Source organism: Dipodomys merriami, unplaced genomic scaffold, assembly GCF_024711535.1.
Source record: "Dipodomys merriami isolate MVZ:Mamm:240054 unplaced genomic scaffold, mDipMer1.0.p SCAF_51, whole genome shotgun sequence".
Classification (NCBI taxonomy): Eukaryota; Metazoa; Chordata; class Mammalia; order Rodentia; family Heteromyidae; genus Dipodomys; species Dipodomys merriami.
In genome coordinates this window covers 3,396,599-3,424,204 of record NW_027206080.1, presented here as the reverse complement: position 1 = coordinate 3,424,204, position 27,606 = coordinate 3,396,599, and the positions used below count along the sequence as shown (strand labels likewise).

The 27,606-nt window shown below is 59.1% G+C and overlaps 2 protein-coding genes across 4 annotated transcripts in view; one reads left to right on the top strand and one right to left on the bottom strand.

Annotated features, from left to right (window-relative positions):
• Window positions 1–1,068: 1,068 nt before the first annotated feature.
• Window positions 1,069–8,340, top strand: Ntpcr (nucleoside-triphosphatase, cancer-related). The gene is made up of 5 exons (XM_069998131.1): window positions 1,069–1,189; window positions 3,415–3,577; window positions 4,086–4,182; window positions 6,850–7,059; window positions 7,837–8,340. Exons 1-5 carry the CDS (start codon window positions 1,156–1,158, stop codon window positions 7,903–7,905), a joined length of 573 nt encoding a protein of 190 aa, XP_069854232.1. The 5' UTR covers window positions 1,069–1,155; the 3' UTR covers window positions 7,906–8,340.
• Window positions 8,341–10,586: 2,246 nt separating this feature from the next.
• The window catches only part of Pcnx2 (pecanex 2), a 94,791-nt gene continuing 77,771 nt past the window's right edge, over window positions 10,587–27,606 (bottom strand). Inside the window, exons 26-34 of one of the 3 annotated variants that reach the window (XM_069998129.1) lie at window positions 27,083–27,336; window positions 23,823–24,056; window positions 22,649–22,770; window positions 21,154–21,298; window positions 20,140–20,370; window positions 19,445–19,719; window positions 18,420–18,598; window positions 12,208–12,656; window positions 10,587–11,575 (exon numbers count right to left, since the gene is read on the bottom strand). In XM_069998129.1, coding sequence (XP_069854230.1) covers window positions 11,414–11,575; window positions 12,208–12,656; window positions 18,420–18,598; window positions 19,445–19,719; window positions 20,140–20,370; window positions 21,154–21,298; window positions 22,649–22,770; window positions 23,823–24,056; window positions 27,083–27,336 — 2,051 coding nt within the window. In that variant the 3' untranslated portion in view covers window positions 10,587–11,413. The remainder of the gene's footprint in view (window positions 11,576–12,207; window positions 12,657–18,419; window positions 18,599–19,444; window positions 19,720–20,139; window positions 20,371–21,153; window positions 21,299–22,648; window positions 22,771–23,822; window positions 24,057–27,082; window positions 27,337–27,606) is intronic. The other 2 variants (XM_069998128.1, XM_069998130.1) reach the window with 2 other exon arrangements.

Below are 27,606 nucleotides of genomic sequence, written 5' to 3'. Positions count from 1 at the left end.
AAATGATGGTGACAGCTCTAGCACACTAACTTGTTTGTGTGATAAAAGCATCCTTTGTATTAGAAAAGATGATTTCTTCACGAGGCCATTACATTGCCATATACATCAGCTAAACAGAATCTGGGAAGACAGCTCTGGGGACAGCTCTGAGCTAGCTCTCAGCCAGCATGGAGAGTGAGAGATTGAGAGCCAAACTCCACAAGTCACACTGCAGGGTCCGCAGTCCCCCAGACCAAGGCCCGTGCACTGGAGTTGCTGTCTGAGGGAGGCAGGAGTGGAGTCATCTCTGGTAGGCCCCTGCAGGGGTTGCTGGGTGGGGCTGACACTTGGGCATGCAGTGGGAGCCTGAGGCTTGCTCCCCCAGAGGCTGGAGGAGGGAAGTCTGTCCACACCGGAGAGCGACAAGCCCTGTGGGCTCTAGGAACTTCCTGAGGGGGACAAAGCGCTACATATGCCCAGGAATCACCCCAATTACTTGTTCAACTATGTCCGTGGGAGCCATTAGGACGCAGTCCCTGTGCGGCCCCAAGACCAGACACACACAGGGTGCAGGTGCCAGGTGCTGGCAACTAAATGAACAGTCAAAACAAGGTGGTTTTCCCCAAGGGCAGGGGGCTGCTGCCAACCTCGGGGGCTTGGGTCTGTTCCAACCCAGCACCGGGGTGAACAGGGGCTGCACACAGATCAGCGAGGCCACAAAGGTTTCCAAAGCCTGGCCAGCTCTGGTGGCACCTGGGACCCCAGGGCGGCTTAGGTACGGTACGTGACGTCCGCACGTACGCATCCGAGCCGTCGACCCGCGTTAGTAACGCAGCGCGAGCCCGCGGATCCCAGACAACAGGCGCACAAGGTCTCAGGACACCAGGCGCATGCGCGTCCTCGGAACGTGGCTTCCGGCCTCTGGGGGCGGGACTTGCATCCTAGGGAACGGGGGGTGGGGCTTACACACACGGAAGCGGGGCCTGCATTCGCCGGGGAGGCCGGTACTGAAGCCGCAGGGGGTGTGTCCTCCAGCCGCGGGGCGGGGCCTGCAGCCGCAGAAGGTGTGTCCAGCCGCGGGGCGGCGGGCACAGCAGCCGCAGGGGGCGGGGCCGATCGCGAGTCTGTCCAGACCCGCCAAGGTGGAGGCCCGCACCAGCCCGCACCGGCCCGCACATGGCCCGGCACGTGTTCCTTACCGGGCCGCCAGGTGACGGCGCGGGCGAGCGCGCCGCGGGGGTGGCGGGCGCGGAGCGGGGTTGGACTGCGGGCGGCGGGCGGGCGGGGCGCGGGCCCAGCCAGGGCCGAGGCTGGGGCCTCCGCTGCTGCCTGTCCCGGGCTCGGCCGCTGGGTCCCCGCGCCGTCCCGGGCTCGGGCCGGGAGCCGAGGTGAAGCTCCGGGCCGCGGACTTCCCGGTGACCTCTGCGGGGCCGGGGCGGAGGCGGCGGCGGCGCAGCGCCCCTCCTCACGCCGGGCCCCCCACGCCCCGGCCCCGGCCTGCTTCTCGTCTGCCTGGTTTGCCGGGCTGGCCCCGCCCCGCAGGGACCCGGGTCCGCGCCGGGCTCTCCCGCCGTCCCAAGGTCCCTGGAGAACCCACCGCACCCGCAGGTGTGCGGCGGCCGCCCCAGGCCTGCCCGCCGCCCGCCCCGCGGCCCCTACCGGGGAGGAGGCGCCGGCCTGGTCGCCGGGGTGGGGCGGGGACCCACAGCCTCGGTCCCCTGCAGCTGGTGTCCCGGAGAGAGCTGAGAAGGCGGAAGGGTCGGCCATGAGTGCCCCCCCCCCCCCCGGCCACTCGGTCCCCCACGGGCCCCGTGCACGCCTTGCCCTCCGCCACCCACGGGCCCCGTGCACACCTTGGGGCGCCGAAACTGGTGCTAGTCCATTTTGTCTTTTTTCAAAATAGAAGTAGACGTTATTCTTAGAATAGGAGTGTAAGCAAAATCAAAACCCTAAAGAAAAATTTAAGGAAGAAAGGGAAAATCACATGGAATTTCAACAGAAGTAGGCACTGACGCCTTTGTTCTATGTGGTTCTAGACTCTTGTTCTGGATTGTTCTAGGCCTAGTCTTCTGTGGCACATGCATTCCTTGCCCTGGAGAAACAGCAATGGAACGATGCTGTAGATTACTGTCAATTAAACTGTGTTTCCCCACATGTTATTTAAACAACTATAAACACGATCCACCTTTCAAACTAGTACCAATAAACAGTGTTCCTCTGAATGTTGGCATGGTATTCTGTGTTTTCTACATGACGCTGTAAGTTAACATTACCTGCTGATCATGTCCAGCTTGTGTCCAGTGTTGGCTGTTACAATGCACGCTTCCGTATGAATGTGCCATTTCACCATCCAGACTTGAGTCCCATATTGAGCTGAATTCCTAAGTGCAGAGTTGCTGAGGCTATGGTAGGCACGTGGGAAAGGCCCTTCAGGAGGGAGTACCGGCACACACATCCCCAGTTCTAAGGCCACAGAGCTGGGATTGAACCATGGTCTTGTGATGTTCTGGGCAGTTGTCTTACTGGCCACATGGTCATTGGCTGGCGGTGGCTGGGACACTTGTGGCCTGCCATCTGTGCAGGGGCCACCATTTTAATGTGACATTGGAGGAGAGATGCATTGATTCTGGCTGAGACATTTGGGCAGCCCTGAGTGTAGCTCCAGAAGCAGTCTGATGGGTTGCACGTGGCCACAGAAATGGTCTGATTCAGAACATGGACTCCAGGTGTTCAGCTGCTCACCTGCTAGAACCTCCCCTGCCTCAGTTGTGGGGACTTAGCAAAGCCAAGGCCTTTAAAGCAAGCTTTGAGCACATATATGGCTGCAGGATGGAGGTGGCAGATGCCATGTGCTGGCATCAGGGATGAGTGTGGTTGTTGGGCCAGGCAGAGGGGAGGAGAGGACCAGAGACGCAGGCGTGAGGCTGTCCAGGCATGGGAGCGGAGGTGCGCAGTCTTGGGGGAGATGAGTGGGGAGCTGTGTTGGAGAGGGAGCTCCAAAGCCACCATGTCCTGGGTGTATGTGAGGTGCAGGAGTTGTGTTTGTTTTACGAAGATGCAGGGTGGAAGGGAGTGATCTGCCCACTCAGAAGTGTAGGGCCATGCCCCTAGAGAGCTGAAATCCCGGGTTCTAGTGCCCGCTATGTCCTGGGCATGGCCAGTGTCAGTAGCTGTGTGGGAAGGTGAGGAGGGTCACCCAGGAGGAATGAAGCACTCAAATGCTCAGTGTATCCTGGACTGTGCATGAGGCAAAACTGTCCCAGCACTCCAGGACCCATGCCTGTATGAGGCAGCTTGTTCCTGGGTCCCCCTGGGATAGTGACAATCGCAGAGGGCTGCCTCCCACCTGCCTGTGGCTGGTGCTCCAGGCGTCCCTGCACGGAGCATGCGCCGTGGTGAGCTCTCCCGACCGCCTCCTCTTTCCTGCTCTTTCAGGGGTTGGTAAAACAACCTTGATCCAGAAAGCCAGCCAGGCTCTACAGTCCTCTGGGGTACCCGTGGACGGATTTTACACAGAAGAGGTCAGGCAGGGCGGCAGGAGGGTAGGATTCGACGTCGTCACCTTGTCTGGAGCTCGAGGGCCTCTGTCTCGAGTGGGGTATGTTGTGTTTTTTTTTGGCATTGTGGAGGTTTGACTCGGGGCCTCATGTTTGCTAGGGAGGCATGCAGCCAGCCCCACCTGTTTCGTTTCTGCGGGACTCTATCTCTAAGCTGCTTGAGTCCACACCTTGGGAGTATCTCCGTCTGATCTCATTAAAGCTCATCTTGGGGGAGGGCTACCTCCTGCAGAAGAGCCAGGGGACCCTGTCCATGTTGGACATTGAGAAATTTCTCAGAAATAAAACACCATCCTGTGACAAACAAGGCTAACGCAGTCCCTAAAACTCAGGCCCTGGAGTCTCGCTCTCCTCTCACCATGTGATTCTTTGCCTGTGTGTGGCATGTCTTGGCAGTACTTGCCGGCCCTTGGGCCCGGCTGTGGGGCCCTGAGCAAACGGTGGCTGTGTGGACCCTGGGGTGGCTGCTCTCACGAGGTAAAGGATGACATCAGCCAGGCATGGACCTCCAGCCCTCGGCCTTGTTCCTCACAGCTCCTCTCCTTGCAGGCCGGAGCCCCCACTGGAAAAGCACGTGTGCCGCGTGGGGCCCTACGTGGTGAACCTGGCCTCCTTCGAGCAGTTGGTGCTTCCCGTCCTGAGGAATGTGAGTCGTGGGTTCTGCCCTTCTCGTGGAGCCTGTCAGCCATGCGCAGAACGGCTTTGCTCCCACAGGAGCCTGGAGGGCTGGAAACAGGCAGGGTGTTCTGTCACTCTGACTGAAGTCCGGTCACCCGCATCCAGCATGGGGGGCAGTCTGTGCTCTGATGCCTGCCAGCCGGGTCCCTGGAGAGGGGCCTTCCCACGTGCTGTGCCGGGTGTGGCCAGTCCCTGTGTGGTATGCCTCACCTCTCTGAATCTCTGGGGGGGTCGAGTAGAGCGAGCCCGGAAGTGTCCCTCCCGTTCTCAGAAGCTGCCCACACATGCCTGAGGCAGTTCTTCACAGTTCTTTTGAGAGTACTAATTTAATAGTGTGCGTATGTGTATGTGGGGGTGCATCCATGTGCGAGCACTAGTACCTGAACTTAGGCCTCACACTCTCACTTGGCTTTCCAAAGTTGGTACTCTACCATTTGAGCTCTACCACTTGCGCCACAGCTCTACTTCCAGCTTTTTGCTAGTTAAATAGGATAGGAGCCTCAAAGACTTCCTGCCTGGGTTGGCTTCAAACTGTGATCCTCAGATCTCTGGCTCCTGCATAGTGAGGATTATGGGCGTGACTCTCTAGAGCCTGGCCTTGTTTGATTTCTTTACATGGTACACATTTGCTGAATTCTTGTTTCTTGTGGAATGGTAATTTGTGCCTTTTAGCAATCTTTCCATTTCTTCTAACCTGTTATTTATCATTTTGTAAGGTTGCCCGCATTACTTCTTTCATTTCTCATTTTAGTTATATAGATCTTTTTTATTCATTAGTCTGTCTAAAGATGTACCAAGGTAGATAATTTTTTCAAAGAACCAGCCTCTGGTTTTCTTGACTATTTATGACCTGTCACTTGCGACTGTGTCAAATACTTGCAAGTCCTGAGCCAGACTGAGGGTCATGAATGGAACAGATCAACAGCTGTTCCTCAGACTGGGGACACTTGTCATCAGTGCTGGCAGCAGGAGCCAGAGCCAGGGCTCTGGAGCTCTAAAAGAAAGAAGACAGAGAAAAGGAGTGTTAGAATCATTGTGTGTGGGAGGGATGGTCTAGGCAGAATGGCAGGATGGTCTAGAACTTAGAGCGGGGTCTGATGAGGAGTGGGTTGTAGGGCTCGGTGACCACGTGGGATGTTATAGACTCATTCCTTTGATCTGATTTTGTGGAAGTTGCTTGGAGTGGATGAGTCACCCTTCTGGCATGATCCACCATACCAGGAGTGAACACTAGATCCCTCCCTGGCCTCTGTCCTACCTACCTGTCAGGCCATCTTGCTGGCCTCTGGCCAGTTCTGGTCAGACCATCACTGCATGTGCCAGGGTGGTGGTGGTGGTGCAGCTAGGCCCTTGGTGTTCCGAGCTCAGCCAGAGTGGCAGTGCCCGTTGGTCACTCAGCCTATCCGGGCAATGTCAGCACAGGGTATTGGGGGTGATTTCCTCATTCTCCTCTGCCTCCTCCCCTATTCCACCCTGGTCTTTCCTCTAGTGCCCACCCCCAGCCCTGTGCTGTGGCGATGGTGGCTGTGGGGTTGGATAGGAGCAGGGAGAGAACACACTGTCCTAGTTATTTTCCATCGAAGGCATACCTCTCTACCGCAATGACCAAACAGCAGGTGGAGGTTTCTAGTAAAATTCCGTGAAGGGCCTGGCCTCAGGCATCCGATCTGTACGAAGAATTGATTTTTCCTTCTCTGCTGGGAGGCCAGTGGGCAGAGGTGTGCGGCACGTAGCTGCAGGATTATGTAAGAGCTGATGCTGGCCGCAGCTGCTGTGTGACTGGGAGACACAGCCCACTGTCCTCCTGAGGCGGCCTACTGACCTCCCGAGGGCTTGGTACACTGATTACCGGTGGAGAGGCTGTGGTGGGACAGCTGGGAATGCTCCTGCCTCCCCGGCTGGACACAGGATCTCAGCAGAACTCTCCTCCCATCCCTTGTATTTTATTGGGAGGAAAGAGAGGAATGATATTTGCTTTTGTATAAAAAATTAACAAGACAGGAGAGATTATGACCTGACTGCCAGCTGGCAGCTTTGAAGGCCGCATGTTAGGCAGGTAAGGCTTCATTCCAGGGCTGCGATTTAGTGTGCAGTCCCTGAATCCTATGGACACAAAGGGGATCTTGGTCACTGTGAGTGACAAATAGGTTGAGTCCCTCTTAAAGAGTTGTACGGGAAATGAAAGAGATGATTGTGACATTGGTCCAGTGAGGCTATGGCTGCATCCCAATGGAGCAGGACCATGGGGGTGGGGGTGAGGGTTAGGGGTGGAATGGGCTGAGGGGCCAAGGTGGTGGCCCCTTCCTCTGGTTTTGTTACACTTGGGGAATAGAAGTGCACCCTGGCCGCTGTGGGCCCCTCAGAAGTCAGGATGAAGGCAGCCAGGGCAGGAGAGTCTGTGAGACTGTAAACCTCCATTAACCACCAAAAGGCTGGAAGTGGAGCTGAGGCTCCTGTGGTAGAGCACCAGCCTTGAGCAAAAAGGCTCAGGGACAGTGCCCAGGCCCTGAGTTCAAGCCCCAGGACAGGCACAAACAGATGAGCACATGCACGCCTGTGCGCACGAACACACACACACACACGCAACAGGTCTCACGGCCGGGTTTGGTGCCCTAGTGACGGCATGCCTCTGCAGGTAGGTTCTGGCAGAGGCCCGGGGCAGAGAGTGTGCATCATTGATGAGATTGGGAAGATGGAGCTCTTCAGCCAGTCCTTCATCCAAGCTGTCCGCCAGATGCTGTGTGCACCTGGGACTGTGGTCCTGGGCACCATCCCTGTCCCCAAAGGGAGGCCGCTGGCACTGGTGGAGGAGATCAGGAGTCGACGGGACGTGACAGTGCTCACCGTGAGTGGACAGGTCCTCGGGGGGTCAGCCCAGCCCCTCTGCCTCCCTCCCCCGTCTCCGCAGGACCTAGATTCCTGCCTTGGTTGCCTGCACAGCTAGCACACATGTGGCGCTGTCCCCAGGGGCAAACCGCATGATCCCATGCAGGACAGTGGCCGCCCGTGAGTGCGATGGCCACAGCAGTTAAATAGAAAGGCAGAGTTTCTCAGCTACCTAAGCTGAGCTCGAGGCCGCTGTTAGCCCACTGACCCCCATGAGACCTGTGGGTCAGCAGTCCGGGACCCTCGGGGCTGGAGAACCTCCCACCTCCAGGAACACACCAGGCACAACGTGGACATTGACGCACTGTCCCTTCCCCTCTAGGTGCTGGTGTGTTACGCCTGTGCTGGCCTGGGTGCCGTGTCCTCTTACAAAGTCCCCGAGCACCTACCCCCCCTTCCTCATCCAGCCTAGATACCATGGCATGGGGTAGAGAGCCATGTTTCCAACACACAGGCTTTGGGGGGACCTGCAGTGACTTGGGGCCTCCTCTCAGGGACCAGGCACACCCTGGCACCTGTGTCTGCTGCCAGGGTTTTGGCTTAGCTCCCTGTGTATCTGGCTGCCACTCACCACCATTCAGATTCTGCCCATGGACACGGGGCTTGAGGCGTCCCCACAGGCACAGGTGGTGACACGGTGTCTCTGGTCCCTGGAGGGCTGGGCTCTTGCAGATGTCCCGGCAGGCACCAACAAGGTGGGCAGTGCTGAGGCCTGAGCTGTGGCTTCCTCCCACAGGTCACCAAGGAGAACAGAAACCAGCTTTTGCCTGAGATCGTTTCCCGTGTGCAGAACATCAGGGAGTGAAGCCCTCAGTTGCCCAGTCCAGCACCGCCTGCCTACTGGGCTCAGCCTCTGGGCTCGGAGACCTTGGGACTTTGCTTGAGCAGCTGGGCAGCTTTCCCTGAGATGTTCAAGACCGAACTTGCCCGCTGTTGGGTGGCTTGCATGACAGGCCGTCTCCATGGTTTGTTTATGTGTAAGGATTTCTGTGTATTTCCTCTTGCACTCATTCGTGTGATTGGGACAGATTATGGAATTATGGGGGGAGAGGCTGGAGTCTTTGGTAGAGGCCCCCCTCCCCTGCCTTCATAAGTACATTGATGGGGAGAGGAATTCACTTCCTGATTAGCTTCCCGTGTCGTGAAAGCCGACCACCTCTCCAGGTGTTTCAGTCTCAGCAGCTTGAGCAATGCTTGATATTCCTATTTTCTCTGAAGAAAGCCATTTCCGCTTCTCTCACCTGTCTCTCGTTTATTCCTTTTCTTATTAATGTGGAAATCTGTGATGATCAGGCCACAGCATCCTCCTGTGGGAGGAATGCTTGCAGCAGGTGGAGATGCGGGCCTGTCACCCTGCCCCGCCCTGCCCAGGAGTTGGGGTGCAATGGAGGCAAGGGCTGGTCACCCCTGCCTGTTCCCTGGGTGCAGCTCTGGCCTTGTTTTCCCTCTAGGGAGGTGGGGAGATGGGTGAGGGCAATGTACTCCATGGAAGCGGTGCCAGCTGCTCCTCAGTGCCCGGGCTCCGAGTGAAGTGCAGACAGGCAGTGGCCCCTGGGGTAGTGGGGAGGACCCCTGGTGCCAGGGACTCACATCGATACCTACCTGGTGGTCCTGGCGCAGGCTGGCAGGACTCTAGGTCACTGGGTGAGGGTCTAGGGGTTTGGAGGGTCACACGGTGGTTAGGAGCATGTACAAAGAGGTTAGGCACAAAGCCACACACAGAGCAGGGAATACAACGAAGGACATCGATATAGTGGTGGTGTTCATGTGAAGAAGACTCTGGAGGAGAGGTCATGAAGGGGAGTGGAGGACTTCGAGTGGCCCCCACCCCAGCAGGCCGGGCCAATGGCCCTGTGGGTAGTGGAGCAAACCCCTTTTCCTCTCCAAATAAGGCAGAGCTCGTGCAGGAAGACAAACAAGTCAAATCAGCAGAATGTGGTCTTTTGATGGTCCTGTCCCAGAAATGCTGCAAGTTGTTACCAGCAGCACCTTGGAGCTGCACTCGTGCGGCCCTGGCGGTCCCATGTAGCACAGGCCATGGGAGCAGCAGCCGGGTGGAGGAGGCCAGGGGCACAGACCGTGTATGGGTGGAGGCCAGGGATGCAGAGACGCTGCCCTCCGGGCCTGATAGCTGACAGACGCCTCAGGGCACTGAGTTTAATTGGTGTCACAGCCTGGTTTATGTAAACTAAAGGCTGCAATTTTTACATTTAGAGGAGAAACAGTTTTGTTTTGCTCCTTGTGCCGAGCACGAAAGAACTTCAGCGCTGCACTAACAGACCATTTATTCGAGCATTGCTGGCTCAAAGAAGGACTGCCTGGCTGGGCCCATCTGCACAGCTGGAAGCCCGGCTGTCTCCTGAGACCTGGCGGCTCCTGGCTGCACTGGGGAAGGGTGACCACCAGCATACAACCCAATGTGGTGCTAAGATGTGAACAAAGGGCTTTGAGCTTGCTGGGCAGGTGCTCTACCAAGGGTCCTCCCTTACCACCACCACCCCTGTTCTTTTTCTTTCTCTTTTTTTCTTTTTGTTTTTCATGCAAGTCATCCTTGGACCATCGTCCCCTTGCTTCTGCCTCCTGTGTGGCTAGGATTGTGGGTTTGTGTCACACGTCCTGCCTCGGTGGCTGCGTGGAGCAGCGGGCCATGGGAACCCTGGAGGGCCTCAGCCTCTTCCCTTGGGGGAGAGCCAGCGCTCAGCACGTGAATGGGAGCCTGCCAGGGAGGGGTTGCCCCTGGTCTGACCCATCTTTTTGGGGAGCTTTCCCTTTCTTGGATGCCCTAGACCAGCTGGATGAGCCCTGGTGCTGCCGAGTGCCTGCCATTTTAACTGAACTCCAGGATACAGCCAAGGTGGGGCTGCATCACGCCTCTGGCCTCGGGCAGCGTTCAGTTCTGGGTGCTGGGAGGTATCCAGAGCCAGCCACGTGGAGGACACAGTAACGGCATCTGCCTCTCCTGACAGCTGCCAATAAACCAGTGTAGCGACTGTAGTGATGACACTTTCTGATTATAGAACTATTGATTACTATTACAGGGCTATTAATTGCTAGTATAGGGTTATTAGTGGCTCATTCTTACCTTGAAGAGAAAAGGGGGAGGGGGAAAAGAGGGAAACAGATGGGAGAGGAGGAAGGTAGAAGGGAGGAGGGGGGGAGCTGAGGAGGGAGAGGAAAGGTTGGGGAGGGGAGTGTTACCACTCACTTCCCCATATAAGGGGTTTTCTGCTACCTGCTCTTCCAGCTCCCAACTTAGAATGCCTAGAAGCACTGTAGATATTTTGTGCCTAGCCCCTCTCCGTACTGTCTTCCTGAAGAAGCACAGCCGGCCAGTGGCTGTGATCTTCACCCTCTGGGTTTCAGGACCTGTCCCCCTCCACGTGAGCAAGATTCCAGGCTCTGCTCTCCCTTGGCAGGCATCCTGAGACCAGGAAGTGCTCTGGGGACTCACCCATGTGCCATTCTCACTCAATCAGCAATGAGAAGCGGTTGTGGCAGAACGCAGGCAGTAGATAGACAAACACAGCAGCCTCTGTAAACATTTTACTTCCCGAAGAGAAGTGTGTGCAAATGTGCTTGGAAGACAGGCATGCACTCCCGGGGAGCACGGAAGACACATATGCATTCCCGGGGAGCACGGAAGACACGCATGCATTCCCGGGGAGCATGGAAGACACGTATGCATTCCTAGGGAGCACGCAGGGGCTCGGCGGCCTGGGGCAGCCTGGGTGGCTCCTTCTGAACTCCTCCTGACCCTCCCCTGCTGCTCCTTGGGGGAGGCAGGAACTCCTGTGGGCAGCGCTGCCACCGAGGCTGCCTGAGTTTTCTGTCAGCCACTTGGGAGACAAGGATTCCTTGCGCTGAGGTTTCACTGCAATGCATGGGACCCACAGATGGGTCGGGGGACTGTTGTGCACTAAGTCTCAGGGTGATGAGAGTGAGCACAGGGAGCCGGCTAGCTAGCATGCGTTGGCCTGCTGTCCTTGGGGTGGGATGGAGTGGCATTGCTCTGTGTGCTCTATTGGAGATACTACCTGGCTTTTGTTTGAAATATCAGATTCCTGTGCGGGGCTGGTGTGGGGCTGTGGTGTCTTCCCTCTGCCCCACACCCAGTCATGTTACTTTTTTTTTTGTTTTTCAGAACCTGAGATAAAGCTATTCTGTCTTCTAGACTAGTTCTCGTTTCCCCTGGCGATCTCGCATGCCGCAGAGCATGCGGCAGAAGGGGCTTTTTTGGTTTGGGTCTTGGGGGGGGCAGGGAGGGTGGAGCAGAGGTGAGCTGTGGCGCCTCCTCCCCTATCAGAGCCAGCACGCTACTGCTCGTCGGAGGCACTCTGCTGGGAGGCCGTGTCGTCCAGGCCCATGTCTTCCTGGCTGGCTCTTCTACACATCATGCCTGGGTTCTCGGCCAGACGGCCCTCATGCAGCCGGCGCTGCTCAGCAGCCTCCGTGGGGTCGCACGGCTCAGAGTGATGCTTCCAAGAGAAGAGAGAAGCGGGGCAGCTCAGCCAGGTTTGCACCCTGGCCGGCCCTCCCCCTGTCCCGTCCATGCTGTGGGAGCCGGGACTGGGGTCCCCAGATCCTGGGGGAAGGCGGCGTGAAGCCAGGCCAATGACAGGACCGCCAGGCGGTCCCTGAGACCTTGTGAGCCCACTCTGCCTTGCGTTGGCGTCGCCTCCCAGCCGGAGCCCTGGCACGCAGGGGTCACCATTCCCTGCAGGCCCCGCCCCAGGGGTGACACAGAGCTCCTGCAGTGTGGGTGCTGGGGGTCTCGGACCCCCCTCACCCTTACCAGAATTCATTGCCGGGATCGCAGAAGGACACTCGTAGAGTGGGGCTCATGCTGGGAGGGGTGGGAAGGGAGTGGGGGGTTGTGGGGAAACGGGCGTGGAAGTGCAGGCAGAGCCTGGCTCTCAGGGCCCGGGCCGCACCCGGGGATGACGGGCATGGTCTTGGGTGCAGCCCTGTCCTTTGAGCACTGGCTCCTACTCTATGAGCACAGGCAGGAGATGGTGTTCACCTAGAAAGGCACTGGATACGCTCCAGGTGTGACCCTCTGCGGCCATCATACCGCTGCCTTCCCTCCCGCGCCCACTGTGGCCCTCACCCGAGTGGCCTGGCCCGCAGCCCTGGCCGAGGGGCCCATCACGATGTTGACGCTGCTGGAAGACTGGGTGTCGCTGGTGTTGCCCCCCTCAGCGGCCGACAGCCCGGAGATGACCAGGGCGCTGGAGAAGCTCCTCTTGCCGAAGAGGAAGCTGAGAGTGGAGCTAGTGGAGGAGGCCAGGCTGGACCGGATGAGGGCCTCGGCCCGCTCCCGGACACTCAGGTGACCCGCGGCACTGGCAGGGGGTGGCTGGGAGTGCAGGGACGCGGCTGAGGTGTGCAAGGAGAGCCGGCTGCCCAAGGGCCGCTGGGCCAACTCGTGCACAGAGGAGGACGTCTGCAGGAAGGCCTGGCGGCCCTCCACCAGGGGCCCCGAGGAGCTCAGGATGGCCGGCCTCTGGCTGAGCGCTGAGTGTGGCTGGACAGACTGGCTCCGGCCCTTCGTCCTACCTGAAGGCCAGAGAGGAGGAGAGCCGGTCAGCCAGGAGAGAGAAGAGAGGTGCCACGGTGAACGGGGGCCCACTCCCCTTCCAAGGGCTCTGAACACAGCCGGGTCAGAAGGGCCCGAGGGAGCACGGCGGAGTCATGGCGGCTGACAACTATTTACAACCCATTTCAAAGTAATTGTGCAGAAGGGCGTGTAGGTTACCCACATGGGAATAGTGTCAGGAGAGACGGAAGTGCTCGTTCACTCCTGCGTCTGCTCACTGCCCATGTGGATGCGTGTCACATGCTGTGTGCCAGACATGTGCCAGTTAGGGGCTGAGACAGAACACGTGTGGGTCTCACATGGAACGAAACACAGTGTGTCCTCGTGCCAGGTGCCGGGAGTGTCTGCGAGTGTAGGTGCATGGGGCACCCGCTGGCCAGCGTGGGGCTTGAGCGGGGCCGGGGTGGATGTGCAGTGCCCGCCATGGTTTCTCCTGCCTGTAGACAGAGATAAATGTGTGTTTGGGGGTCCCCAGGGCCGGTGCTGGCCTCCCTAGGGCACTTAGCCCCAGTGCCCGTGGCCTGAGGGTCGGGCTGAGGTCTCACAGAGTGGCTCCTCCTGGGGAAATAAGGAGAAACAAGTCCCTGGCCTCAGAGTCGAGGTTGAAGGTTTGTCCGTTTCTTTAGACCCTGTCTGTGGTATCCCGATTTCTCCACTTCTCTCCACAGGTCAAAGGCTCCATGCAGATGGTCCACCCAGCTCTGGGGGCTCCTAGCAGGTTCAGAACAAGGGGATGAGGGCCTTCTGTTTGCAGAGGGGCCAGGGTGGGGGCTGTCCATCAAGGACCCCGCATTCTATGGCTACTAATACCCTTCATTTTTCCATTTTAATGTTGCAAGTGAAGCAGCACCATAAAGTAAGAGAACCATGCTAAACCCATTTGTGCTACTCAGGATCATGATTTTACAATCCACCAAAGTCTGGTGTTTCTAGACAAAATCCTCAGACTTGAATGGAAGGATAGTCCTGCCTCTCGGTCCCTTAGCTTGCTCACTGGCCATTCTCTGGAGAGCCTAAGCATATAAAATCCAGCCTTGCTGGACTGTGAGGGTCAGCGGGGGGTCTGCAGGGCTCACATAAGCAGGTCACAGCCCCGCTGTGGGGCCAGCTCTCCTTTGGCTGTAACACGGAGGAGATGGCGGCTGTCAGGCCCAGCCCAGGGTGGCATTGGGCAGGTGGGCAATGCCCAGGTCACCCACAGGGCTGCAGTACGGTGCCGGCTGAGGCGCCCTCTGGGTAGGCTTACGCAGGACACCTGTCCCTATGCTCAGGAAGAGCTCGACAGGGGGTTGTGGTGGGAAAAGAGGCTGGGAGTAGGGAAGGTATATATACTGCAGTTAGCTATGGTCACGGGAGTGCCCAGAGGCCTGGCCAGCGTGGTTCAGCATCCTCCCCAGAACTGGTCTCTTACTGCTGCTTGACTGAGTTTCTTTGTCCTCTTCCCCAAGGACTACTACTGCCTCACAGAGGCCTGTGCCTGCCCCCTCCAGGGGCTAGCCTCTGCCTCTGGACCCGCCCCCTCCAGGGCCCAGCCTCTGCCTCTGGGCCCGTCCCCTCCAGGGCCCAGCGTTCCCGCAGGGTGCCCTGGCTGATGGATCCTCTATTTGCCTGGATTTTCTGAAGCACAGTGCCTGGCCCATCACAGTGGTGTGCAGCACACAGCACGGCGGTCATGCTAAGGGAAGGGCAGCCTGCTGAACCGCCCTGGTGGGGAGCCCTGCCTGGAACTGGGCCTGGGAGCCCTGGAGAGTGTGAAGTGGGCTCAGAGTTTCCTAATCTTGGCTACTGGAGCCCCTGGGGGAGATCAAGACCATGGTGAGCTTGAGGCTGAGCTCCTGGCTGTGCATCTGCCTGGGTGGAGGAGAGAAAGATGGCTCTTCCGCTGTGTAGGCCCAGTGCAGAGATCAGGGGCCAGGCACTCCTTCCTGGTGACTGGAGCCCGGCACTCTCCAGCCCTACCTGGCAGAGCTGCCTTCCTCTTATCACTGTGTCTCCACACAGACGCACAGGGTTGTTGACTCCTCTGGAAGATACAGAGGCCAGAGAAGCTGGGCTGAATAAAGTCCTGGATGGCCGGCCAGGCAGGCCTGCCCCATCTCATGCTGTTTTTCTTCTCAGGGCTGGATTTGAGAACACCTGCTGGCACTGAACAATGTGGGATGCAGGGAGGCGTTAACAAGCCATGAGAAAGTGACTGCTGGCTTGAAGATCTCACCCCAGCATCTGCCCTGAGCATGGCCAATGGCATCCTGCTAGGGCCTGGCAGGAGGAGGGAGGTGGGAGGGGCCACTGCCCAGGGTCAGACTCTGTGCAGTCCAGCTACCATAGGGCCGCCACAGAGGCCACCACACCACAGGACCTGCCACACCACGGGACCCGCCACACACGGGACTCCCACACCACAGGATCCGCCACACCACAGGGCCGCCACACCACGGGACCCCCATACCACGGGACCCCCATACCACAGGACCCCCACACCACAGGGCCACCACACCATGGGACTCCCATACCACAGGACCCCCACACCACAGGGCCACCACACCATGGGACCCCCACACCACGGGACCCGCCACACCATGTGACTTCCACACCACAGGGCTGCCACACCACAGGGCCCCTCACACTGCATGCAGGGCCCGCCGCACCATGAGACCCGCCACACTACGGGACCCACCACCCCACAGGACCACCACACCATGGGACCCGCCACACCAGGGGACCCACCACCCCACGTGACCGCCACACCATGGGGCCCGCCATACCACGTGACTGTCACACCACGGGACCCCCACCCCACGCGACCGCCACACCATGGGGCCCACCATACCACGTGACTATCACACCACGGGACCCCCACACCACGGGACCGCCATACCACAGGGCTGCCACACCACAGGACTGCCACATCACGGGGCTGCCACACCATGGGACCACCACACCACGGCTGCCACACCACGGGACCGCCATGTCATGGGGCTGCCACACCATAGGACCTGCCACACTGCATGCAGGGCCCACCACACCACGAGACCCGCCACATCACAGGACCACCACACCACACACAGGGCCCTCCACAGGGGCCGCTCCACTTTGCTCACAAGGAAGAGGCTCACCAGGCCCCTCCCACCCCTGCGGATGGATGCAGCCTGGCTCTGTACACACACACAAACACACACACACACAGAGGAGGGATTGGGCACCTCGCCCTGGGGCCTCTGTGCACTTCCCACCCTTGTGATCTGGAGACACGGTTTTCACTGGATAGTGAAAGTTAAGAAAACAAGAATCTCTGGGATCCTGAAGGTTGGGAGGCTGGGCTTGGCAGAGGCAGGGGTACAGGGGGAGCTAGGCTGGGGTAGAGGCAGGGGTGCGGGGGGAGCTAGGCTCAGGGCAGAGGCAGGGTGTGGGGGGAGCTGGGCTCAGGGCAGAGGCAGGGTGTGGGGGGAGCTGGGCTGGATGGAGGCAGGGGTACAGGGGGAGCTGGGCTCAGGGTGGAGGCAGGGGTACAGGGGGGAGCTGGGCTCAGGGTAGAGGCAAGGGTACAGGGGGAGCTGGGCTGGGGCAGAGGCAGGGGTACGGGGGGAGCTGGGCTGGGGTGGAGGCAGGGGTGTGGGAGGAGCTGGGCTGGGGTGGAGGCAGGGGTGGGGGGGAGCTGGGTTGGGTGGAGGCGGGGTGTGGGGGAGCTGGGCTCAGGGCAGAGGCAGGAGTACAGGGGGAGCTAGGCTCAGGGTGGAGGCAGTGGTGTTGGGGGAGCTGGGTTGGGTGGAGGCAGAGGTGAGGGGGGAGCTGAGTTCAGGGTGGAGGCAGGGGTGCAGGGGGAGCTAGGCTCAGGGCGGAGGCAGGGGTACAGGGGGAGCTGGGGTGGAGGCAGGGTGCAGGGGGAGCTGGGCTGGGGTGGAGGCAGGGATGGGGGAGCTGGGCTCAGGGTGGAGGCAGGGGTGCAGGGGGAGCTGGGCTGTAGTGGAGGCAGGGGTGCGGGGGAAGCTGGGTTGGGTGGAGGCGGGGTGCGGGGGGAAGCTGGGTTGGGTAGAGGCAGGGGTGAGGGGGGAGCTGGGCTGGGGTAGAGGCAGGGATGTGGGGGGAGCTGGGCTGTAGTGGAGGCAGGGGTGCGGGGGGAGCTGGGTTGGGTGGAGGCAAGGGTGTGGGGGGAGCTGGGGGGAGCTGGGCTGGGGTAGAGGCAGGGGTGCGGGGGGAGCTGGGCTGGGGTGGAGGCAGGAGTGCAGGGGGAGCTGGGCTGGGGTGGAGGCAGGGGTTCAGGGGGAGCTGGGCTGGGGTAGAGGCAGGGGTGAGGGGGGAGCCGGGCTGGGGTGGAGGCAGGGGTGCAGGGGGAGCTGGGCTGGGGTAGAGGCAGGGGTGAGGGGGGAGCTGGGCTGGGGTGGAGGCAGGGGTGCAGGGGGAGCTGGGGTGGAGGCAGGGGGCAGGGGGAGCTGGGCTGGGTGGAGGCAGGGGTGCAGGGGGAGCTGGGCTGGATGGAGGCAGGGGTGAGGGGGGAGCTGGGTTGGGTGGAGGCAGGGGTGCAGGGGGACCTGGGGTAGAGGCAGGGGTATTGGGGGAGCTGGGCTGGGGTAGAGGCAGGGGTGCAGGGGGAGCTAGGCTCAGGGCAGAGGCAGGGTGCGGGGGAAGCTGAGTTGGGTAGAGGCAGGGGGGAGGGGGGAGCTGGGCTGGGGTAGAGGCAGGGGTGCAGGGGGAGCTGGGCTGGAGGCAGGGGTGAGGGGGGAGCTGGGCTCAGGGCAGAGGCAGGGATGCAGGGGGAGCTGGGCTGGATGGAGGCAGGGGTGCAGGGGGAGCTGGGCTGGGGCGGAGGCAGGGGTGCAGGGGGAGCTGGGCTGGATGGAGGCAGGGGTGCAGGGGGAGCTGGGCTGGGGCGGAGGCAGGGGTGCAGGGGCAGAGCTCCATGCTTGCTCCTGAGCAGCCCACATCAGCCCCTTTGCCTGTCAACCAGGCCATCTCCACACCTGCCTTCAGTTCCATCTGCTACCTGTCAATCATCATCTACCTGCCCCTCTGTCTCTTTCTAATCTATTATCATCCCATTACCTATCATCTGTCCCACTATTCATCTTTCACACACGGCTATTATCCATCTATCATCTCTGACTCTCTTCCTCTCCTTCTCTCTCTTGCTCTGTCTCTCTCCCCCTTCCCTCTCTCTCGGTCTCTCTCTCCCTCCCATCTTGTCCACATTACATAACTCCACCACCGCAGTGCCCCGGCCTGCTCTGGGCCTCTCGGGAGCTGGTGCGGAGCGGGCAGGGCGAGCGTGCCCAGTGTATTTATTAAATCCTTCTGGAAGGGGCAGAAGGGAGCACTGGGGGCAGAGGATGACTGCAGAAGGTGGGGCTGGGAGCCAGGCCAGTGCTTCTGCCCCAGCTGTGTCCGCATGGGAGGCTCCCAGCAGGCCCTGGCTCCGCTGCCAGCCAGCACCCCCTCCCAAGCCACAGTGATGCCAGAGCCACAGCCAGCTGGCAGAGCTGGCTTGGTGAAACAGGCTTTAAGCTTTCTAGTCTGCCTTCCTGGCTTCCACCCCCCCGTGCCCTTCCTCCCATCCTTCCTCACTCTCTGGATGTTGGCAGCAGCAGAGAGGGTGGGAAGGAGGGCGGGAGAGGGAGCCGCTTGTCTGGAGAGGGAGGGGGGGCCTCGTGTCCACGGGTACTCACACTGGACACCCGCAGCAGAGCCGCCCTCCCACGACGCTGGACCGCAGGTCCTGCCACACCCACCTGTCCTTGGAGGCCCTGCTCGCGGTGAGGGCCAGCGCTGGGCGCCCCCTTTTCTGGCTTGGTCCACACCGCTCTCCCGGCTGTCAGTACACGGGGCCTGGCTGCCGGGCGCTGCCCCGCCTGCATCCCCTTCCTCAATGCCGCCACTGCGCTGGCCAGCGCTGCAGTCCTTCCGCATTCTGTGGGGGGGAGAGGCCTTGGGGTGTCCTTGTTGCCCCTGGAATGGTCACCTGCTCACAATGGTGTGGCTGAGGGCACCCAGGGTCAGCCCAGCGGCCCTAGGCAGGGGCTGAGCCACCCACAACCTTCTGTGAAATGCATCCTGACAGCAACTGATGCATGATACCACACTGGACAGCCACCACGGCCAGGTCTGAACCCTGGAACCACACCGTGGCGGTGTCTGAATCCTGGAATCCCACCACAGCTGTGTCTGGGCCCTGGAACCCCACACGGCCAGGTCTGAACCCTGGAATCCCACCACAGTGGTGTCTGATCTCTGAATCCAACCACGGCGGTGTCTGGGCCTTGGAATCCCACAGCAGCCATGTCTGTCTGCAGTGGACGGAACCTCGCTCGCTGGGTGACAAGCTCCTCTGCGTATGGGTGGGCAGAGGCTTTGTTTCTTCAGCACCGCGGTCAGCCTTCCACAAGAACCCATGGCCTCGCTGACCACCTCCCGGGGAGCAGCGCCGCCATCAGACAGAGCTCATGACGATGAGGAACCTGAGTGGCCCGTGGCAGGGGCTCTGGGCTGGCAATCACCCCCAAAGCTCCCAGACACAGTGAACAGAGACACAGGAGGACCGCAGCCGGGGGCTGGAGGGAGGAAACAGATGGTGTTTCCCCCTAACCCTCGGGACGGCATGCTGGACATGGGACTGTTTGAAAGCTCTTGGGTGCAGCTGTCTTACGCACGTGAACCCACTGTGATCAGCGCAAACATTCTAACAGGGCACAGGAACTCTTCCTGCCAACCCTCCGCCCCCAGCGTCCAGGCACAGGCCCCCATCGTGAAGTCCTACCTCAGCCACCTGGCCCGGAACCAGGTGGTGACGCTGCCCAGTGAGATGGGCCCACCCCAGATGCTCTGCAGCTGCCTGTGGGTCCCCAGGTAGGATGTGGTCAGCGGGGACACGTACATGGGATAGCCCAGGGGCTGGTCGCAGGAGGAGTTGATGAGGTTGCGCAGGACCTGCTTGTTGTTCTGGATGCTTCCGCGCTCTGGGTTGCGGTTACGGAGGAAGATGAGCTCCTGCTGCTGGCCGGCCCAGAGCCCTCGGACACACTCCCTGTTCACCTGCAGGGAGAGGAGGCAACATGGTTTCAGCTGTGGCTTTAGCCACTGTGAGCGAGCAGGGCCCTGGGCGTGGACCATGGGTGTGAAGCCATCAGGAAAACTGAGGGGAAATAATGAAATTCAGTTTTAGTTGTTGGGGGGCGGGAGTTTGGATCAACGCTCTGAGGAGACCAGAGAGAATGATGGTGGGTGTGGACTCAAGGTGAAAATCACCAGGTCTGGAAATGAGCCAGGTTTCGGTCCCCCATCTGCCAGGCACCCGCTGGGACTCGTGGCTCATGGCATCTGGGGGGCAGGACAGGGCCCTGCCACGGCTGCAGCTCCCCGTGGCCAGCCGTGCTTTGCGCACAAGGCCCTGAGCAGAGGTCCCGAGCCTGGAGTCGGAGTATTCTTGCAGCCGTGCGGGAGGACGGGTCTCACCTTGATCACCTTGAAGCTCAGGAGGCCCCGGTGCAGCATGATGACCTTGTACTCATCCACGCCCTCGTCCACCACGTGCCGCAGCGTGAGCAGCTCCTCCTTGTTGGACAGCACTGCACCCCGCCATGCAGGGTCACCCTCGTGGCAAATCACCACCTTCTTCTCAAAGGCCTGGATGGCCTCGAACAGGACTGTTGGGTCCTCATACTCATCCGGGCAGGTGAACTGGTCCTGGTGGGAAGAGCCGACGTAGTGGGAGACGCTGATGTGGTGGGAGGAGCCAATGTGGTGGGAGGAGCTGATGTGATGTTGAGGGAGGAGCTGAGGTGGTGGGGGGAGCTAATATGGTAGGAGGAGCCAACCTGGTGGGAGGACCTCACACAAGCCCAAGGAGGCTTGACCCGGGAGTGCTCAGGACAGACAGTGACCTTGAAGGCCATACTCTTCCTCCCCCCACCCCTTGCTCTACATCCAGAGCTGGGTGCCAAGTGTAACTCCTTGGCTGATTCCAGGCCCTTCCCAATGGTGCCAATGGTGCCTGGCCAGGAAGCATCTTGGGAGCTGAGACCTCTGTGTTTGGGATATTCCATGTCTTGAGAGACACCCCTCTTCCTTCCTGGTGGATGGCAACCCTCCCCTAGCAGCTCCTGAGGGTCACTAGCCATTGGCCGGTGCCAGGCTTCGTTAGCCGAGTGGTGACTCCATTACCAAGGTCAAGCCAGGGGAGGGCACACCATTTTCAAAAGCTGTTTTCCCCTAGAGTTTCAGCTTTCTACTTTTTTTTTAGAAGTGGGTTTTACCGGTTGGGTGTGGTAGTGCATGCCTATAATCCAGCTACTAAGGGGCAGGAAGTTCACCCAGCCCTGGTGATGGTAGTGAGACTCTTACTCAGAAACAAAATTAAAGCAAAAGGGGTTCGAGTGGTGGAGCACTGGGCTAGCGTGCCTGAGGTCCTGAGTTCAAGCTCCAGGTGGGAATAAGTAAGTGGGCAGTTGAGTGGCCATGGGCTGTTACCTGGTGTAGTTTCAGGGACATCCTGATGGCGGGAGCCACCACTTTGTGCAGCAGGTCCATGTCGGCAAACACCCACTCATCCGGCGCCGCCACCCTGAAGTCGCCTTTGAAGAGAGTGTGCAGACCATACAGGAAGGAGTCCAGGCTGCAAAACAGACGCATGGCTGCGGTGCACCCCTAACGCAGGCTGCCAACCCCGCCATCCCAAGTTCGGGGCTGTCCCCACACAGGAAGGAAGATGACCCTGCACTCAGCAGAGCTCCGGGAGGCTGGCCCTGCAGTCAGGCACGGGGACCCTAACATATCGACCTGCTGAGACAGGACTGACAACGGGGGCCAGAGATGTAACTTCTGAGGAGGTCACCTGGGACCCTGAGATGAGAAATGTGAGAATGATGCCAAGTGTCTGCTCCTCCTGGGAAACAACACAGAGATGACGTTCATGCACGTGCGTGCACACACACACACACACACACACATGCACACACACGCACACACATACATCCGTGCACACAGATTGTAAGCCACTCTTAGTCTGGATGTAGATGTAATTGCAATAAATTAAAAATAGAGTCCATCCTTGTGTGAAGAGGATGTCAAGACTCAGAACAGCCTCGGGCAGAGTACAAGGGTGAGGAAATCTGTTACTGTAGCCACCGGCATGCTGACAGATGGAGGGGCTGTGCCCACAGAGCTCCGAGCAGGCCTGGCTCCTTGAGGGAGGGCCAGGAGGAGGACCTACGTCCAGGGAGGAGCTGCCTATCAAGGTGATGGGTTGCATGGGCAGGCAGACTTCAGAACCTCCGGTCTCCAGGGGCCAGTACCAAAGCAGTGGTGCAGTGGCCCCTGCTTGGGGCATTAGGAGGCAGATTATTTAGAGCACTGTGGCTGGAGGTCAGAGGCCGCTGCAGAGGCTGGGCGGCGGCTGGAGGGACCCCGCCTGAGCGGTAGAGGCTGACAAGGTGCCCAGAGAGAGGGGAACTTTGTTTTTGTTCTTAAAGAAGCTAGAGTTCTCTCCATGCAGAGCACGTGATCTCACAGAAAGAGTCAGAGAAAACCAGAGAGGAGCTTCCACTTGTCAGCGCCCCACAGTGATGGGCAAAACAGGGCCCGGAGCAGATGCACAGGGAAGAGGTTGCCCCCTGGAGGACAGGAGGGACAGGAGCTGGCATTTCCCCAGTGCCAACTTTGTGAGGACCAGGAGGGATGCTGCTGATGTGGGGAGCCAGTTAACCGGGGCAAGTCCGCAAGGCCAGAGGCCCAGGATCCCTGTCCGTGTTAATACTATTTCTGTGCAGAATGTACGAGAACCACAGGGCTGGAAAACATCCTCATGCAGGCCCAACCCAATGTACTGTGCAGAGTATCTGAAAGAAATCTATCAACCCGGCTTGGATTCTATCAGCCCGGCTTGAAAATCCAGACAAGGACGGACAGACTTGGTCAAATGGGAACAGCGGGCATCTGTCCGTCAGAGCAGCCCACCCCCGGGCACCTGAGGGCCATGTTGTGGGCGGCAGTCCCCAGGGCTCGTCTACCCAGGATACACAGCGCGAAGGACAAGGTGACCAGGGGGGAGTCCTCGTCGCTGTCCACGCTGCCCAGGGCCTTGGAAGGCTGAAAGGAAGGACACGAGGTCAGTCTTCTCCACACCCAGGGTGTGCCGGCATGGTGTTGGCCTGGGGCGGAGGGCCATCCTGACCGCTCAGAAGCAGCTGGGAGCCGCCATGGCAGGCTCTCTGAGAACGGTAGGAAATCATCCAGGCTGAGGGCTGGTGAGCTGATTCTCTGGGATTTCCAAGGGGAGGCTCTTCACTGTGACCTGTGGTCAGGCCCTGGGAAGTGGCCACAAACCACCTTCAGAGAGTTACCTATAGCTCAGCTGGACAGGACACACAGGGAACTGCAGGTATCTCACAAGGGATGGGAGACGGTCCATTTCTGCAGGCCAACCCTACCATCCACCCTGGAGTGGGGCCAGGCCTGCAGGAGAGCCTCCCACACCCCCTCCAAGCAGCCTCTGCCACACGCATGTTCTGCACGTTTCTAATCTTTCCTGCCCAGTGACTTAGTAAGAAGCACTGGGTGGGTGCTGTGGTCAAGGGTCTTTCTGAGAGCACACTGCCCATCCTTCCTCAGCTCTGAGCCCAGTTTTTCCACCAGCACCTTGACCTCCACCTTTCAAACATCAAGAAGCAATGAGAACCTCCTTCCCTACCTCCTATACAGCCTCTCTCCTCCTGGCTTCATTCCTGTGAGGTAAGTTCCTCCCCAGGTGTGATCGTCACAGCCCCACACAAAACAAGTTCCACAGGGAGCCCACCCATCTGATCACTCAACATAGCAGCAGGACCGGGAGTGGAGGGGTGCACAGAGCATCCTGCCCCAGCTCAGAAATACATGGCGGGACCAGCTCAAAACACACATTTAAACGAAGATGTCTCCATTGCCCCTGGAGACTCAAAACCATGTGGACCCTGCATGTGAGCTGAAGGCGCACACAGCCTTCCCTTCCCAGACCCTGCCCCGGGTAACCCTCCTATTTAATTTTGCCTAAGCGTTAATAAATACGTATCCCGACCTCTGGTTGTGGCGTGCCATGGAGCAGAAGCAGAGGCAGACGGTGGCCAGTCCCTTCCAGGAGCAGCCCGAGCCCCAGCCCCGCATACCTCCTGTCTCTTCCCTGCACAAAACTGGATCCACTCCAGGTAGGCAGTGCAGAAGCTGGCCCGCGTGATGCCCTGCAGGCACGGCACGAAGTCGTCATCGATATTCATGTGGAACATGGCGAGGTCGCGCTCAATGTGATGCCACTTGGCAAAGGACTGCAGGGACTTGAGGAGGGCCTCATTCTTTACCCAGGAGAGCAGCTTTGGGGAGGCTACCATGTAGTAGATGATGCTCTGCAAGGAGGGAGTGACACGCTGGGAGGGTTATCTGGAATGCAGAATCGGGTGAGTCTGGGGCAGGGCAGGGCAGGGCAGGGTAGGGTGTCCCATGAGCCTCGGCTGGGCTCAAGGCACAGAACCAACCCATTGCAGACATGTCCTTTCTTAAGGGACATTGTAGGAGAAGAAAAGTGGGGAGACTGTATGTACCTATAGAACAGCATAACAGATTTCAGCAATGAGAATGTGATGGGCAGTCATGTGGTCTCTCAGGGCCCCGGGTCCATGGACCACACTGGAGAAAGAGACTGGGCTGATCTCTCCCAGCCAGGGTGCTTAGCCAACCAAAGCAATGTTGCTCTTAAGAAAAGTGTTGAGGCTGGGAAGGTGGCTCAGTGGTAGAGCGCTTGCCTTGCATGCATGAAGCCCTGGGTTCGATTCCTCAGCACCACATAAGCAAAAAGAAAAAAGCCAGAAGTGGCGCTGTGGCTCAAGTGGTAGAGCGCTAGCCTTGAGCTGAAGAGTTGAGGGACAGCGCCCAGACCCAAAGTTCAGGCCCCACAACCGGACCCAAAATATAAAAAATAAAAAAGAAAAGAAAAGCGTTGATGACTGGGTACTGGTGGCTCATGCCTGGGAATTCTAGCTACTCAGGAGCCTGAGATCTGAGGATTGTGTTTCCAAGCCAGTCTGGGCAAGAAAGTCTTTGAGACTCTAATAAACTATTCAGAAAAAGTTAGAAGTATGCTTGGGCTTCAGTGGTAGAGTGCTAGCCTTGAGCACAAAGAGGTTCAGGGACAGCACCCAGGACCTGAGTTCAAGCCCTGGGATCAGCAGAAAAAACAAACCCCAAAAAGTTGATGATATAAAATTGCAAACACACATTCCCGATGTCCCCACAAAATAACCCACGGTTCGCCCTTCTCAGACATAGCACTTCTAAGTCTGAGACTAACTCGACCCTCTGGCTTATGCTGAAAGCCCCTGGGTAGTTTTTGAATGAATCCGTTTGTTGGGAGGGCTAGAAGTTTTCTGCAAGGCAAGCCTGACAGGAGCACAGATTAAGCATGCTGCTGAGAAGTCATGTCCAATGCTCGCTATCATTAGGACAGAAAATGGAAGCAGTGCTCAATGCAGTGAGGCTGGACTGGGAGCTTGGACAGCCCCACAGATCATCTCGAAGTCAGGAGGTGACACACAGCCAATGGGAGGAGGTAGGAGCGCGTGCTCGACTCTGTGTAGAACCAGCAGCCACAATGGCTGCTCTGCTGGCATGACAGTCTTTCCAAGTGAGAAAACAAAGCAGTGGAAGGAGGAGTCAGTGGCTGACGCCCCCAAGGACTTGCTGGGCTTTGCAAGGTGAGTGATAAGCTTCCACAAACAGCAGGGGTGCTCATCAGCTCTCACAGAAGCCCGGCTTCTTGGTGCTCCGAGAGTCACAGGCACCAATACATGGAGGCACAATGGAGAAGACGGCCGGGAAAAACCTCAAGTCCTCAGGGGGGAGATTATTCCAGAAGTATTCATCTAGGGTGGGTAATTGACCCAGTTTATTAAAAAGATCCTGTTATGCCAAGGAATTACTTCAAGGTTTGCATTCCTTTCAATTTGCCTATTCAATAAGAACATTGTAAGAATGAGACAGAATGCTTCAAACCTGAAGTCATCCCGAGCCGCCGAAATGGGAGCTGAAAAAAAAAAGGTCTTTTGGTCCCCAGTGCTGATGAGCAGGTCACCCCCAAGACCTTGGGGGCAGGTGTGAGGCAGGGAAGGCAGGCCTGGAGCACAGGCCACACTGGCAGTACCGGGAGGCGCACAGGGTCCACACAAAGTCCAGAGCGGCTTAGCGAGTGGGAGATGGCGGGAAGCAGCCACGGAGGGTCTGGGCGGCACGAGAGAGCGCGCCATGCTCAGGGCAGCTCTGAGGCTTGTCCATCCGGCCTCCTTAGGCCTAGGCCGCTGGCCTAGTGGCTCCCTCCTCGCCACGCGCGTTCCGAGTCAGCTCCTGAATCCAGCCATTCCTTCAGCTGTCCCCGTCACGCTGCCTCCTGAACTGAGGAAGCATCCAGGGATGGCTCGTCTCCTGGGAGCTGGCAATGAGAATGCCCGCTGCCATCTGTCACTTGATTCTCCCTCTTCTAGGCATGTGCAATGCGGTGCTGGGCACACCTCCCAGACACCCCCCCAAGTTGGCACGTGGCGAGGCCCTGCCTGGGATTCCTGGTGAACTTCCACAGCTGCAGCAGATACTGCCACGCTCCATGGGGCCGCACTTGCACCAGAGCCCTGTGTTGCAGCTGCTGAGAGTTCAGATCCCCTGCTGCCAGCCTGGTTTCCCTACATCTCACCGACCCCATCAGGTGCTGTGGCCCAGCCCCAGCCCCAGGGACTCAGGGCTTTGATGGAGACGTGTCATCCTCCTCAGCAACTGACAAACAGACCAGGTCTCTGGTGGCTGGCAAGGGCTGGGCCCCACTGGGCCATGTGCTAACCCAGAGTGGTGAACTGTGAAGAAGTCTTCCACCATGCTGCCCTCCCCTTCACAACTCAGCTCAGCGCCCACCCACACAGCCTCCGGGCATGCGCGGCACCCACACTCACTCCGGCCCTTGCTGGGCCCACATCCCTGTTCTCCAGGAGTCTCATCCCTACTGTGCCTTTCTGAGCAATGCAGAGGATGGGGTCTCTGTGCGTGCAAGGAGCGAGGAGGAAGCGTCGCGGGACTGTCCTGGCTGTGCCATGTGGCTCTGGTTCTTTTTCAGCATGGGGTTTGTGCTTAGCGCCTAGAGCTGCAGAACAGGTACCCCACCGCCTGAGCCGCACTGCCACTCTTTTGGCTTCATTATTTCAGCGTCTTGTGTGTTTGCCCTGGACAGCCTGGACAGCAGTATGCACCATCCCCTTCTTTACAAGCTCCCCTGGGGGTGGGGACAGAGAGGTGGTGGAAGAGGAGGAGGAGGAGGGGGAGGAGGAGGAGGGGAAGGAGAAGGAGGAGGAGCCACCTGTACCCTCTGTGGGATTCCCCTCCCCACCTCCCTCACCTTGATGTAGTAGCGGATGAGGGTCCGGCGAAGATCGAACACCTGCAGCATGGTGGCGGCATTGTTGTCCATGATGCTGTAGCCCTCCAGGACGTACTGCGTGCGGGTGACCTCCCAGGTGAGCCAGCGCAGGCGGAAGGCTGCGTTGCAGGACAGCAGGTGGGGCAAGTGGCCTGGCCGGCAGCAGCAGCAGCCTCTGTTGTCCTCATCGCCTTCCATAATGGCCTCCACCTCCCTCTGCTGGCAGTAGGTTCCTGGCCAAGCAAAGTGGGAGGGCGGTGAGCCCGGGGTTGGGTGAGCCTGGGCCTCGGTTGGAGGAGAGCTGGCTCCAGAGTCCAGGAACCCGGGCATGCTCCATCCCCATCACCCCATATAGCCATGGCCACCTGCAAACTCTTACTGTTTCCTAATCCTGACTCTCACCTGCGCATTCATATTTGCACTTGGATTCTCATTTCAGATGCATACAAGGAAGGTCATAGGTGCAGGTGACAGCCCAACCTGCGCATTACAGCCAAGGGGAC